General features: G+C 37.0%; 1 protein-coding gene across 1 annotated transcript; it reads right to left on the reverse strand.

Moving 5' to 3' along the window:
* Positions 1 to 1,394: 1,394 nt before the first annotated feature.
* On the reverse strand, positions 1,395 to 16,208 carry OPRK1 (opioid receptor kappa 1; the record flags this gene model as incomplete). Its single annotated transcript, XM_081324832.1, has 3 exons — positions 1,395 to 1,927; positions 6,285 to 6,637; positions 15,946 to 16,208. 3 exons carry the CDS (start codon positions 16,206 to 16,208, stop codon positions 1,395 to 1,397), a joined length of 1,149 nt encoding a protein of 382 aa, XP_081180958.1.
* Between the last annotated feature and the right edge of the window lie 661 nt (positions 16,209 to 16,869).

Genomic DNA, 16,869 nt, shown 5'->3' on the forward strand with positions numbered 1-16,869 from the left:
ATGGAAATATGGGGACAGGTTGGGCCAAGAAGCCATGCCTCTAAGATACTGTACTATGACATTGCTTAATTGAGGGAACCTCAAGTGCATCATTTGCTGGATCTTACTGGATGGGCAGAAAATATCAGACATAGGTGGTCCACAATTAGGTCCAGTGCCATGATGTAGTTGTCTTTTTTGCTATAATGAGAAGAGGCTTCCATACAAACCCAGAAGAATCTGAAGAAAAGTGAGTACAACAGAACAACAAGGAAAATTTTGCAACTCACAAAGCTCCAGGCATATGTGCATGTTTAAACACAGGTTTTTCTGGTTTTTAGACATGTTAAAAGAAAAATATCTTAACAAAACTGTATTCCCTTATAAACTTTGTTAGTGAATGAGATGAATTAATTTGATAGAGACTAATGGGAACATTGAGCTTCCATTTCTATGATTTGACTGCATATCATAATTGTATTATGTATGTTTACTAGTATATGATCCCTAATTTTTTTGTGTATATTAACAGCTCCAATTTGGGGTCAATATATGCAAATTCTGGAAGAGGCACCTAGGATTGTACCATTCTGTGAATTTTGTTCAGGTCAACCTGGTTGTCCATCAGTTTAATAAAGTCTTTAATTACCTGACACTTCATTATTTCACTTGGAGAATGGACACAGAATTTTTACACTAAACTATAGCCATGAATATTAGAGCACCCCAAAAGTACAATACAAATTGCTTAAATAAATAAAATTCACATAGCCTTATTCATCGTATATAGTGTTTCCTCAAATTAAAAGCTATTCATTGAAAACAGAAAATCCATAATTAAAATTCTTTCGCTGATCACATGATACATTATCATCATATAAATCATTACAGTACTGTGTGAACCCATTGAGAAGAAATTTCCAAACCATTGCAATAGAAGGCTAGATGTCACTTTTTTGTATTATTCATGGCCATATAAATAGCTGAAAATATACTGCATGCCCAATCAATATAATTAATAAAAGGAAATACTTATTTGTTATTCTGACAAGTACAATAAAACTAGTGATATGGTGAAATCACATTACTCCTTAACAAAAATTTCAGTAATCACTAAAACATCCACATAAAACATACACAAAGGGTCAAAAATGGGAAAAAGCTAGTTCTCTTCTTCTGCCCCAAATGACTACTTTGCTATATACAAAGTTCTGTTGAAACAGAATTTATCATCAGTGAACATAGGTGAAGGACATCTTGGTGGCTATATTTCAACTGAAACTGTAGGATTTTGTAAATAATATCAAATAGGCCTTTTACTGTCCATTTCACACTGCTGTAGTTATTTGAGTTAATCCAAGATCATTGGATTCTTCTCTTCCAGGAGGACAATATGATGACATTTCCACAACTAGTCATGCTGGCTTGTTTGCACCATCAGCGTCCCCAGCATGAGCAGGATTATGAATTGTGTTTCTAACTCTGCTAATATTTTGTCTGTCAACCTTCATTTTAAATGGAAAGCAGAAATCTTTGAAACAACGCTTGAAGTTTTCATCCAAAAAAGCATATAGAATGGGATTTAGACTGCTGTTGGTGTAGCCCAATGCAATGCAGAAATAGTAGCTGGAAATGGCTGCAGTGCTGTGTGAGACATCTCCAAGAGCCTCAACTAACACAAAAATGTGGATGGGGGTCCAACAGATAATGAAAACGGCAACTACAACAAGAACCAATCTGGTAATACGGCGGAGGTTTCGATCTTTTTCTCGTGATCCAGACAGGAGCCGCACACTTTTCAAGCGCAGGATCATTAGAGTGTAACAAACTATAATAATTAGGACTGGGATAATAAAGGCAAAGACAAAGACACAGATTTTCATAAAGATGTCCCACCAGACATAGTCATCATCTGGAAACTGAAGAGAACACTCAGTGCTGCCTGTATCTGTATATAAAGGGACCCATAAGAAGAAAACAAATGAATATGTTAAATTAACAATTTCAGAAAAAGCAAATAGGATAGAATGTACAGTGATTCAAAGTTATATCACTTTCAGAGGCTAAAACCAAGCTCTGTAGGCAAGATTCATAAATCTTGCTTTTCTCTTTCATTGCATTTGTATTGACAAATCAGAGGTGAAATATTAACAGGCATATTTTAATATACCCTGGATATGGGTTCCACTGATTACATTGAGGTTTACATGGAAACCCTTTTTATGGCCTACAAATGGAAATTAATTCTAATAAACTCTGCAAGGTGTTTATGAGTTTCTCCCAGTTAAATGCAAAGGATATAATTGCAGGTAGTCTTTGACCTACAGCCACAACTGGCACCAGAATTTCCATTGTCAAGCAAGGCAGTTGTTAAGTGACTTCTGCCCAATTTTATAACCGTTTTTGACATGGTTGTTAAGCAAATCACTTAAGTGATTGCTAAGTGAATCTGATTTACCCCATTGGCTTTGCTTGTCAGAAGCCTTTTATTGGCTGCCAAGTACCGAAATTTTGATCACATAACCATGGGGGTGTTGCAACATTTGTAAATGCAAGGAATGGTCACAAGTCACTTTTTTCAGTGCTGTTGTAGCTTCAGATTGTTGCTAAACAAATAGACATTTGTAAGTCGAGGATTATTGCATGCACAGGGGTTCTTTCACTCAAACGAAAAACTTAAGGAACCAGGGTGTAAATATAAATTAGGGTGTTGTCCAGTCTACTGTATTATTGAAACCAGGCTTAGAGAATCGTTGCTAATTACATCTGTCCTTTCTAATTACAAACCTACAATCTCCATAACAGACTTGCTACTTGTTAAAAAAACAGTCTTGATACTTCTGCAGATGTTCATGGATGAGCTTTGCAAATGTAGTTCAAAAATGTATTCTTGTCCTTAATTTCAGGCAATCTTATTGCCAATAATGAACTGAAGTGGTTAGAAGGGTAAGCCATACCTTTTAAAGAATGTTATGTAAGTGGCAAGTTCAGCTGAGAAACTGAGAAATGTCTGCAGGAGAACAAAATATTCTATTTGCTATTATAATGCACAGCTCACTCAATTGAATAAAAAGAAAAAGGGGTTTTACTCATTTGTTTTTAAAAAGTGCCTTTTACCAAGAAAATCATAGGTTTGGTCAGGGCTTTTTTTCTCATAGAACGCTCAGAATGGAGTTCCAGCACCTTTTTTGGATGGAACCTTGTAGGGTAGGCAAGGCAGGTTGTGTGACATGTGTGAGTTCCGGCACCTTTTTCTTTTACAAAAAAAGCACTGGGTTTGGTGCACAGAAACTAATAACGAGTTCCATCTAGACAGTTGTGGAGCTTGAAGTATGTTGGTCTCAAAATCATGGGTATGATTATAATATTTTAAAAAAACATCCCAGAAAAGAAAAAAATATTGGACACATAGGACATCAGCACATCAACTGTGGTTTAGTTTAACATAATTTAATTTTTTAGTTTAATTTAGGTTTTCAGTTGGCATTAGGTTCAAGGAACCAGAACAACTCCATGAAAAAGCCAAAGCAGTGTCTTTATTGTTGATCACCTATTTTACAAGAATCTTGCCAGACTGAATGTATTCTCTTGGGAATCAGTAGATAACAGCTCCACTGATCTGGTATATGTTATTTGATCCCATGGAGCAACTCCATGTCTCTTTACTCTCCTCTCTCCTTTAGCCAGTGATTTAACTAAATTGGCTATGCCAGTGCTTGGAATGCAGTTTCTAAAGTTGTAAAGTTTGATCCAGTGGATATAAACTGCCTTCTGTACATAATTTCACCACTGTATGTATATTTCTTCAACACTTTTAGATATCTGGGGAAATGCTTTGGAAACTCTTATAGAGCAATCTGCAAGTATTGTTTGCCACAGAAAATATTTCTCACATGAAGACAGTTCCCAAATTCCTCCCATATATTCAGATCAATATTTCTTTGTATATACCTGTACCAAATGTAGGTATTATGATGTGTCTTACTGTAAGAACAGCCGATTTGTGGCTCACAAGTAAAAATACAAATTAATTACATTATTATTATTTTAACATTATTAAAACATTTAGGAAACCTGTACAAAATGATATATATCAGAGATATCAAACCTGCGACGTCATGTGACGTCGCGCAATGTATCGGGACTGTTTTGCCATTGCCGGCAATGGAGTTGGTATGACTTCCGGATGACGCGCCCGACCCGGGGGCCGGCAGTTTAACACCCCTGATATATATAATGATAATACTAATTTAAAAGTGATTATATTGAAGTTTAACTTAATGTCTATTGATATTATTCCACTATTGGGTAGCATACAGTACATATCCACTTTGAGATTTATGAAACATAAACTATAGAAATTAATATAATGTGATCCAATCTATTTTTATCTTTAGTGTATGCTATAAGTCACATATTCTTCATTTCAGGAACTATGGGAAATATATTTACAGATATTGTTGCATGGAAAGGATTATAGGGGTGTGAAGAACATCTGAAATTCAAAATATTTTGTTCTTGAAGTAGCCCTGTTTATTTAGAGGGCACATTCTGAATTCAAAACCAACTTGTTTCAAATATGAATTGCTTTGAAACAATCTTTTTTGCTGGATATGGATCACTGTGAATTTAAACCTTTTTGCCTCCTTAATTAAATATTTTATCATATACTAATTTTGAAAATGGCAAATGCTAGATAAATAGTTTTTATTTGTGCAAAGCTTTGATTTGGAGACTATGTGAAAGTCTCCATAATAATTCAATACAGTATTTTCAACTGAAATTATTTTACCAATGAACGAATTACTTATTTTTTTTAATTAATTTAATTTTTAAGCTTCAAAAATCTGGATGATCACTACTGAGATCACTCTGAGTAGATGGCAGTGGGCAAAAAGTTCTGGGAAAAAAGATTCTAAAATTCTTTCCCTGCCATCTCATGTTTGTCCACATTTTTGCAGTCCAGATCTGGTAGCACTAGACTAAGACATGGATTGTTTATCTAGGGTTCATTCAGTAAATTACAACATTGCTAAGACAAAACAGAAGAAATCATGTTACAGAATAACAGAGTTGGAAGGAACCTTGGAGGCCTTCTGGTCCAACCCCCAATCCCCGCACCCCCCGCTCAGGCAGAAAACCCTATACCATTTCAGACAAACAATTGTCCAGTCTCTTCTTAAAAACTTCCAGTGTTGGAGCATTCACAGCTTCTGGAGGCAGGTTGTTCCACTGATTAATTGTTCTAACTGTCAGGAAATTTCTCCTTAGTTCTAGGTTGCTTCTCTCTTTGATTAGCTTCCATCCATTGCTTCTTGTCTTGCCTCCAGGTGCTTTGGAGAATAGGTTGACTCCCTCTTCTTTGGAGCAACCATTTAAATATTGGAACACTACTATCATGTCACCCCTCGTCCTTCTTTTCAATAAACGAGATATGGTCGATTCCAGCAACCATTCTTTATATGTTTTAGTCTCTAGTCCCTTGATCATCTTTGTTTCTCTTCTCTACACTCTTTCTATAGTCTCAACATCTTTTTTTTACTTTTTTGTGCTACTCATTTATAATCCAGCCTATAATTTTTAAACAGTATTACTAACCAGAATTGTCCCGCATAGTGTCAAAATCTGAGCCCTTGTTCTTTTCATATGTTTGTAATTAGATATTTAAATCATTTGGTTGGGAGATGCCCATCGTTGGTTGAAAGATGGGTCGCTCTATAAATATTTTAAATAAATAAATAAAATAAATTCTCTGGAGCTATGACCTCTAGGGCAGGGATCCCCAACCCCTGGGCTGTGGCCCAATACTGGGCTGTGGCCTGTTTGGAACTGGGCTGTGCGAGTTTCCCTCCCTCCTCCATCAGGCCGCCAAGTCATAAAGGTTGGGGATCGCTGCCCTAGCTTTCCTTTTTTTAATGTTAGTGGGAGGTAGAGATAACATTGGTAAAGGAATGCAACATCTTTTAACAGACAAAAGAGAAATTTCAGCCATGGGAAAGTAGTAAGCATGGAAAGAGACTTAAAATAATCCTGCCTTGATTCTGCATCTGATAAGAGAGAAAGAGAAGGAAATTGTGGTAGGCTTTCAAGATTTTGTTATTATATACCATAACAATAAAGAGTCTTCAAGTGGAATTGAATTCCTGACTTACAGGGCTGATCTGAAAGCAGGGATTCTCAGAAATAGTATTATTTCTGCTAATTCTGAGTAAATTAGAAAAACACACAGAATTGACTTAGGAATCAACAATAAAATATACCCCAATGTTTTCCAGGCTACATATAAAATTGGTGTTTGTACTTACCTTCCCTGACCTTGGTACCTCCAAGAACTATGGCTGAAATGCCTACGGAAGAAGATAAAACCCAGATGCATATATTGATGATCTTGGCCTTCAGAGGAGTACGAAAGTCCAGGGCCTTCACTGGGTGACACACAGCAATGTAGCGATCTACACTCATCATGGTCAGGGTGAATATGCTTGTAAACATGTTATAGTAGTCAATTGAAATGACTATTTTACACAGCACATCCCCAAAGGGCCAAGTGTTCATTAAATATTCAGTACTTTGAAAAGGCATAGTTGTGGTGACAAGAGCATCTGCCAGAGCTAAATTAAAAATATAAATGTTTGTTGCAGTCTTCATCTTTGTGTACCTAAAACAGAAGAAATATTTTTAAATATTTCTCCATAAATCTAATGCAGAGACTATTACAAAATATCACTGTTTTGCATAGAATATACAGACAGACAGACAGACAGACAGACAGACACACACACACACTCCAAACTGCTTACCTCAAGGTTATACTTTTTGTTTATTTCTTTAAGGTTCTGATGGGGGAATATTTTGGCAGGAATAAAAATACATGGGGGTCTCTGGGACCAAAGCACATGCCTGCATTTATATACTGCCTGCTCTTCCATGTGGTGATGCAGCTGCTTTTGCTCACCATGATGATGTAATAGAGTCAGTGCTGAAACCACAATAAGACTAAGTTACCTCCGGACTTAATTTTATTGGGGTAGATATAAACTGACACAAATCACTGTTTTGATGAATGAATTCTATAGGACAGGGATGACAAACTGGCAGCCCACAGGCCAGATGTGTTACGTGCAGGCCACGCCCACCCCGACTCCGCAAAGGCAAAAAAGTCATGATACATCATGATACGTCACATGTCACAATGGAGTTTGACACCTGTGATATAGGATAAGATTCTGCTCCAGCACATGCTGTTTATTACACTGATCTTTAATAAATAATTGTTAAAAATATTTGTTTTAAATAAGGAAAATAATTTTTGCTTCCTTTTCTTTGAAGAAAGAAAGAAAAAATATTTCTGTCTTTCAAACAAAGGATGCTATAAATATATTGTTTGAATCTATTTCATATGTGTATACATTCCTCTGCCATGCAAAATATCTTGATTGATCTGAACTACATAAAGTTTAATACTTTTGAGAAAAGTAGATTGTTAAAAGGATAATCATTTAGCTTTGGATTCTGAATTTTTTGGGGTCATGAAGTTTGAGAGAATTACTAGAGGGAAAACAAGGCAACAAGCATGGTGGTTATATCAACCTTCAGAATCAACAGCTGAATATTTTACTCCATGATTTAATTGATTTTAATGCTGCGTTAACAATTAAGTTTTACTTGCCACAAGCAGAATTGAATTAATAAGTGATTTTAATTAAATTATGCAAATTAAGCTATCATAAAGCAACAAAATTTATTTGTAGCTAATGAAAATACAATGTTCTCTGTTGAGAACAAATAAAACATAGCATTTGTTTTCTTTAAACAAAGCAAAATGCAGTTATAATATTCCCATCAATATTTAACTCCGTAGGTATTAATTATGGCAGTTTTATCAACTGCCAAAGAGCCAGCACTTGTCCGAGGACATCTCCGTGGTCATGTGGCCGGCATGACTAGATGCCAAAGGCGCACGGAACGCTGTTACCTTCCCACCATAGTGGTCCCTATTTTTCTACTTGCATTTTTACGTGCTTTCGAACTGCTAGGTTGGCAGAAGCTGGGATGAGTAACAGGCGCTCACTCTGTTATGTGGCACTCGGGATTCGACCCGCCAAACTGCTGACCATCTGATCGACAAGCTCAGTGTCCTAACCCACTGAGCCACCGCGTCCCTATTATCAACTGCTAAGTGGACCTAATAACAGAGTAATGCTGCTCATATCTGATTATATTATTTCCATAACATTTAGAAATCTCAGGGTGGTAAACTATCCAGGGCAAGAGAGAGGGAGAAGGAGAGGGAGGGGAGAGAGAGAGAGAGAGAGAGAGAGAGAGAGAGAGAGAGAGAGAGAGAGAGAGAGAGAGAGAGAGAGAGAGAGAGAGAGAGAGAGAGAGAGAGAGAGAGAGAGAGAGAGAGAGAGAGAGAGAGAGAGAGAGAGAGAGAGAGAGAGAGAGAGAGAGAGAGAGAGAGAGAGAGAGATATCATGGGAGACTTTTTTCTAATGTTTAGAATATTCAATCAGTAGCATAATACTATGAATGTATATAGTACCTCTTACAATAATTCCTTTGAATTATTGAATAATATCTATAAAGCACTGTACTATTTCAATCTAATGGTTTACTTGTTCATATTATCTTGCTCTTCTTTTTAAAATAATATTTCTATTTTCATTAGTTAAAAACACAGAAATAACAGGGCTGCATAACTGCTTCAAATGGATGGTTTGGCATATGCAATTGACAGAATGATACTACATTAACAGAGCTGCCTATCTTTATGAAATAGACTTCAAATCCTACTTTTCATGCCTACTATAGAAATTTGCTTCCATTATACTAAAATCAAAACAGCACTGGATCTGAATCTCATGGTCTTTAGGAAAGACCAGAGAATCCAGGTATCTCCTATTCTGATTTTGAAGGATTTAGAGATATGTCAATATTTTATGGACAATCATGCAGGGCTTGCCACACTTTTCCTAAATCTAGGACAAAACAGATTTCAGTGACATTGGCTTTGAACACTGGCTCACATGTGTTCAGTTCAGTTAAAAGAGCCTTGGTGGAGCAGTGGGCTAATGCCTCCTTAAGTAACACCAGCTGCCTGCAATTAGTGCAGGTTCGCATCCCACCAGGCTCAAGATTGGTACATCCTTCCGAGGTAGGTAAAATGAGGACCCAGATTGTTGGGGGCAATAAGCTGACTTTGTAAAAATGCCAGTTGGGGGGGGGGGCGAAAGCCCTAATAAGCAGGCATATACATAGAATGAAGGCTATTGCTAAGCACATGGATTTGTGCTTCTTAGATTGTAAGCCGCCCTGAGTCTTCGGAGAAGGGCAGGATATAAATGGGATTTTAAAAAAAAGTTCATCTGTCCAATTAAAAGTTATTGCATAATTACAGAAGTACCCAAATTGACTTGGGCTTGTAGATCTTGGGTAGACAAATTTCAAAATTCTGTATCTCATTTTCTCAATGATGTTTCCAATGTTATTGTGTTCTCTCTCTCTCTCTCTCTCTCTCTCTCTCTCTCTCTCTCTCTCTCTCTCTCTCTCTCTCTCTCTCTCTCTTTCCCAAAAAATAAATTGTTCAGTCATGTTCTATCTTAGGTAAGGGACAAAAAGCATAAAAATGCAACTATAAATTCAAGATCTAACTCCAAAAAGGATATCTAAATCCAAAAGGGATTACTCATGTCCAAAGGCACACAAAGAAGATTTATCACTCCATCACTCCAGGAGACAAATTTCAAATCAGTCTAAGTTTCAGAGGAATGAGACAAGACACTGAAAGTTGGGGGACAAAGTATAAAGAATTAGAACAGTAGGAAGGTCAGCCAGGGATCAAAGCAGAAAGATAACTAAATACAATTAATTGCTGTAGCTTCTCAACAGAGCACTTTATCCTTAGGCTAGAGCTAAAGTATTTCAGCTGATAAGGATGTATACCCTTTTATGATTTAACAAAAAAACAAAAACAAAGAGAGAGCATCACGTACAAACAAGAGTATAGCAGAATGTTAAGAATTCTGTTTATGCTGACTAGTTACCAACATTACTTAATAAACACTTATACATGCATTCAAGATGTGATAGGAAAGTGCCCCTCTTACTTTTAGTGCATTCTCATTTGCATTAAGGTATTTAAGGCAAAGTGGGGGTTCTTATCTGCTGCATTTTCTAATATAGTATTGAGCTATAAACTGAATGTATGATTATGAAGATAAAATCATTTCCCACCTTCTCTCAAATGTCATCAGAAACCTCATCAGTCTTACCTTTTCTCACAGTTGGGTTTGGTCATAAAACTAAAAGCTTTGTTAGGTAGAACTTAGAAAATTATGCACATTACTGGAAACGTATAAGATAAATTGAGGGGGGGGGGCGAATACCCTACTTCAAGCCTGATGATACCCAGTTCTTCTTCCAGTTAAAAAGCAACCTGGTTCAGCTGGGACTGAGAAACAAGAGAAACTCAGAACTACTGAATGAGTCACACTGCCATTGGTAGCCATTATTAAATTGACCAAAGCATTGAGGCAGCAGGTCCATAATGCTGCAGTGCCTTTTCCATTACAAATTGAAATTTGAGTCATTTTCTTTAAATTTTAAATAAGCTGGAAATGCCATTTCCAATGAAGTCCCTGCTATGAAAAGAATGTTAAAATAGCAATGGCTCCCTTCCCAGGAGTTTGATTACCATAATCAGAAATGCATTAGAAAAACGCCCAGAACTATGCATCACCTATCCTCAGCTTTGCTTCCTGTAGAATATGGATGGGAACATTAAGATCTTCTTGGACATGAGCTCCAACTAACATAGCTAATGGTGAAAAGGGCTAATAATTGTAATTCAACAATATCGGGGGGGGCACAGATTTACCACTCCTGGTATAGATATTAATTCAATAGCAATCCAACTGAAAATGTATTTTTTTCTCAACATCATTGCTGTCTTTCTTATTTTTGTCCTACCATATTTTCTGGGAATTTTTTATTTCTTTCCTTCGTAACAGCTGCATAGGGATGAGCCTCACAGTTGCCAAGCATGCACATCATAGCTCATTTATTTAGATTTTATTCAAAAATTAGTCATGAAGGTTTTTCACGATATTTTCTACAACACCAGCACCAACAAATCTCATTTTGCAATATTTCTTACTTTTAGCCCTTTTCCTTGGATTCCCTGATAATTCTAGATTCAGTAAACCTTTTCAAACAATTGACCAGCAAGCCAGGTTCAGTTCTACAGGACTGAATGTAATTACATTCATTTCTCAGTAATCTATCTGCAGGCTCCATCCTCATAATTTTGAAATATTAGTTCTTTCAACAATAAGTGCATTTTGTGTATCAAGTGACTCTTGGAGGAGGGCTTATTGGATTTTTTACCTCCAAGGGGGAAAAAGTTGTGAATTTTTTTTGAGGAATTTCTCTTTCCTACAAAGAAATGTGGAAAACTTTCTTCCCAATATTTTTTGTCTACCAATTTCAAATGCCCAATTATGTTCTGCTCCATTAACAATCATATAATATTTAAAGATGGAGAAAAAGGAAAAAGAAAGTGGGGAGAAGGAGGAGGCCAGTCATATCCAAAGGAGCAGAGTTATAAACATTAAGCCATAAACCAAACTGATAGATGTTTGTGGGAATGCTCTAATTACCCAGCTGTCTGAAGCACTGTGCAGACTGACTGTTGATGTGCTAGCTAGCTTGATTCTCTTCGCTGTCTCCTGAACTTTTCAGTGATGAGAAGTTTTGCAGTTATGGAAAGCAGATGGCTGGATAAATAAGGTTCTGGAAATAATATAAGCCCAATGCTAGGTATCTCTAGTGACGCTAGAAAGAACTCACGATGCACAGTTCTGAGCATTGTTCCCATTTCTCAAGTCTACCTGCTCTTCTATTTCATTGCAGTGTGCATATGCCTGTTCTACCTTTGTTAGAAAGATTAGTTAAGTTCATGAAGGGCATTGCCACAGCCAAGAGCAAGAAAAGCCAGCATTCCTTCAGTAGCTACTAGACGCTGCTGCCCTTTGTGAGAAAGAGAGACAGGCACACAGTCTCAGAAGCTACGAAGATCATCACTGGAAACCACCAAATGGCTTGCTTTGACTTCTGTGAAATTTTGTTTTTTCTTGTTATCTGCAGACTGCAAAATGAGGGAGGGAGGGAGGAGTGCCAAACTTCACTTAATTGAACGATTTTCAACTTGACCGGTCATAAATCTCTAACCTTTATTTAAACATAATTGCCCCTTTTTTCCATTGCAGCTATTTAATTTCTCAGAGAAGATAGCACAAAAATATGTGCTAAACAATTTTATGTGTTTTTAACTATATAGCACATTATCCCCATATTATAGGGGAGTGGTGGCTGGGAAGTAGCTTACCTTCTCATGGCTGAGAAAACATTTGGACTAGAGATTTCTTTAGGAAGTACTAATAGTGCGGAACTATTATGGCTCAGTAGAATTCCACACACTGGATACTGTGTCTCACATTTGAAGGTATATGAGTATTCCCTAGCTTGCCAGTGGAACTAGGCAGCGTTGCAGTTAATTAGAATGGAACAATGGTAACTTCTTAAAGGCAGTTGTAATTGATGGAAAAAAAGAGAGGAGCAAATAAATGCAGCTGCAAATGCTATTAATTCAGCATGGCTTTAGAGGCATAGCCTCATGGAATCAAAGACAAATTTTGGGAAAAATCTGAAACAGAGATTTGCAGTAGAATGTTATGCTCTATTGAAGTTCTAATGATAAAAGGCAAAACTCTATAAATGCTGTTTGTTGAAAATAGCTTTTCCTGTATCTTGGGTCCTGAAGTTCAAGTCTCATATTCCTGAATCAATGTACCCAAATATGAGGCAAGGGATTATGGGACCTGCAGAATTTGGGAATGCTGATCTAAGACATAAAGTGACTGCAAGTCACCATATAATGCATTTCAGGTCAACATAGATTAGATTCTCAGTAAAAGGTTGAGTGGTTTGTTGATTAAATTTTGTGTCTAGTACACACATCTGCTGTCCATTGTTAAGTTATTTCAGAAAATATCTGTCAGTTTTGTAGATGATAATTCTGAGGCTAAATGTTTCAGTGTTAAAATTCAGATCATGAAGCAGAATTCGAAACAAAACAAAATTATAAGCTTTCCTGAAGGAACTGAGACACCGATTACAGGTGAATGTCAGTTCAAGAAACTAAAGAATTAAGTGTTCAATCAAGTAATCAATTGCAATTTCATGTCAGCACTTTCCTAACTCCAAATCAGGGTGAGAGCTTGAGTCCCATGTTTGTATCTCCTCCTCCTTTGATTACAACTTTGTTACATCAGAAGAGACAGTAGAAATACCCTAGATCTGACACTTCCCTAACAAATAGCAATAGAATTGTTACGTATTGCACTTATTTATAGGTATTTCTCTGGAATGATCTCTGTTGAAAAATAAACAATGTAAGCTCTCTGTTCAATATTATTCTGAAATATTTTTCACCATCTGCCTTATTTCTAATTTATCGTCACTTTTTACTGGATTTCAAGCAGAAAATGAGCTGCAGAACTTGAATATCACAAGACAGATGAGATCAAAGGTTTTAATCAAAATAGTAAATATGCTATAAATTTATCACAAGTAATAGGTTGTTTGCGAATGCAGGAAGAGAAAGTATTTAAAGCATTAAAAATATAAAAACAAGCTTGACCATAAATTAGACTAGAAAACATCTCAGAAGAAGGAAATGATTAATTCTTTTTGCCAAGAAAGCAACATTGGTATATTTAAGTACCAGAGTTTGCTTCAACTTAAAGGTGACTTGACTTTAAGGTAGAAAATATAGTTTCTTATTTATTGACAATGCTTCTCCCATGTCATTCCACAGGATTGCTAGCACATTTAGAAAAATGAGTTTTTAGATTGTTAGACTTAAGAAGTCTCTTGAACACTAATGCCTAAATTAAGTAAAAACTGCAGAAACTGATTTAAAGATTTGAAAGGGGGAGGGGTTATATTGGGTTTTGTTCAGTTTACTGGCTGCAAAATTCTGCCACCACCATTTTTCCATCAAGGGCACTGGAAACAGAAGTATATCCACACTGAGTCTTGTATGAAGCAAAATTACATATAATGATTTCATGAAATCTAGAAACCAACTCAAACCTGAAACATGGGTACAAACAGGGCTTTTTTTGTCATAGAACGCTCAGAACAGAGTTCCGGCACCTTTTTTGGATGGAACCTTGTAGTGTAGGCAAGGCGGGTTGTATGACATGTGTGAGTTCCGGCACCTTTTTCTTTTACAAAAAAAGCACTGGGTACAAAACTCTGATTAAAATCCAGTCTATTTCCAGTGACCAGATAATTCTGTTAAGCTAAGCTCCACAGGACTCTCTCTAAACTCCATGGGCTAGCATAGAACAGTAAGACAACTGGATGCTTACTACGCTTCCCATGTTCCACTCTTGTATTTATTTTAGTAACTTCTAGGCCAATGTTTCTCAGCCTAGGCAATTTTAAGGTGGGTGGACTTCAACTCACAGTTTCCTAGCTCCCCAGTTTTGGGCATCAAAGTCCACCCGACTTAAAGTCACCATAGTTGAGAAACACTGTTCCAGGCTATTTTTACCCCCAAAGGGCACCAGAACACTTTACAAAAGTTCAATAAAACTATATGAAACAATACCACCTCAAAATTCAATGCATTTTGAAGCAAATGATTAGAAAAGCCAGTTCCTTTGCCATCCCCACTTCTCCCCACTTCCTCCTGGATAAATCGCAAATCCTTAAATCTCTAAGCATCAGAAATGTAAACTGAGATAAGGAACATCTGGAGATAGACCTCCATTTAGTTGAATAACTTGATGCATATAAATTTGTGCACATACATATATAGGGAAATGGGTGAGCTCAGGTGGTGTTTTCTTGCACAGATGTAGCATTTTAGGAAAATTTCATTATGTCATATTTTGTTTTAAAAAGTATATTGAATAAAAATAAGATTATTTGAAAAGTAAGGAGATCATTATAAAGATGATTGATTATCAGAATAATTAGTATGCATATTTTATTTTACATAAAATTAATAATAATAAAAACAACATTTTTATCCCTGGGGGGAGCTCTAGGCACATATTTCTGCAGTTGCTTTTCAACTGTCACATCGTCCAGGCTGATCACTTAAAAATTATCATCTATTTTCCATTTTCGTTTTCTCTGTCTATATTCCAAATGAAAGCAAGGCTGATACTAAATCCATTTAGGCAATTTCCCCATAGCTGTTTTACTACACTAATCCAAAACAGAGATAATGTCTTTTCCAGCAAAGCTCAACTTCTGGTGACTAAACTATTTAAATAGATTCCTGTGGTTTCATATCAACAGTACAAAAATGGTTTGCAGTACCATTTTATGGAATGTTTTTCAATTTCCCAGTCTCATAACAATCCTAGTATTCTATGAAGGTGTCCTTTCCAGGTATTACTAATGGCCATTCCTACTTCACTTGGGTGTCCAGAAGAGCAATCCACTTGCTGCACCAGCTAAACAAAACAGAAGGTAACTCTTCTGGGAAGAAATAATTTTCTCCCCCTTCAATCCTTACCTCAACCATCCCCATACACTAGTTTGTAAATTATTCTCTAATGTGAGTCCACTAAGCAGCCCTTGAAGAATTGTAACATTTAAATATTAACAAAGTTAGCCACAATACAATTGTTGCTAGCAGACTCAAGGGCTTAAGGCAAGGCTTTCTTCCATCGTACCTCAAAATGCTAGGGATCAAAAATGCAACCTTCTGAGTGCAAAACATACACTTTACCATCACTCTACAGACTGTCCCCTTGGATGCAATAATTAAGCTTGGGCCAGTTAGCTTTCTGATTTTCTTATGTTCTTTCCCTTCTTTGATCTCTTCCTGCAATAATAACCCTTTTCATGGGTTAGATTTACATAACTGCTTTTCATACGACTTACCTTATGATGACAAACATAACCAGAGAGTTGCCCACCAGGCCCACCACAAAGACCATCGAGTAGACTGCTGTGATGATGATTGGAATAGCTGGGGAGATATTGGTCTGATTCTGCTGCAAGTCCTCATATCCACCATTACTGCTGTTGCCATATTCTTCCCAGTCTGCAAGCCAGCTGTGGCTGGTCCTGGTTGGAAAAGGGCAAAAACCTGGGGGGCAGGTGGGACCTAGCTCTTCACGAAATATGTACACTGGTGATTCCATGGGGAAATTCTCCTTCCAGCCCTATTGGAAAAGATAAGGTGGAAAGAGAGGGAAAGGAATAGATAAATACCTGGAAAGAAGAAGAGAAGAGAAGAGAAGAGAAGAGAAGAGAAGAGAAGAGAAGAGAAGAGAAGGGAAGGGAAGGGAAGGGAAGGGAAGGGAAGGGAAGGGAAGGGAAGGGAAGGGAAGGGAAGGGAAGGGAAGGGAAGGGAAGGGAAGGGAGGGGAGGGGAGGGGAGGGGAGGGGAAGGGAAGGGAAGGGAAGGGAAGGGAAGGGAAGGGGAGGGGAGGGGAGGGGAAGGGAAGGAAATTCCCCCCAACCCCCCTAAAATTACATTCCTGTAGCCCTGACATCTTTAGAGTGGCAGGAGGCATTCAAGTAATCATCATCATCATCGTTGTCTTATGAATATCAGCATTTAATAATATAATTGCTTAGTTGGCAAATTAAAAGTATTTTATCTTTTTTTTAAATCTAATCCACTGGAAATTAATGGGACAAAACAGGATTAATCCCAGCTCTGTTAGATACTGGGTATAAGAGCCAACAATAACACATAAAAAGCTTGGACTTTTAGGGACTTTTAAAATATGAGGCAGCTCTAAAAGCTTGATAAGTTCTTGAAGATGAAAAAGCTGAGTTGTTCTTATCAAAGAAGAAT

Source organism: Vipera berus (genome assembly GCF_964194415.1).
Source record: "Vipera berus genome assembly, chromosome: 3".
NCBI lineage: Eukaryota > Metazoa > Chordata > Lepidosauria > Squamata > Viperidae > Vipera > Vipera berus.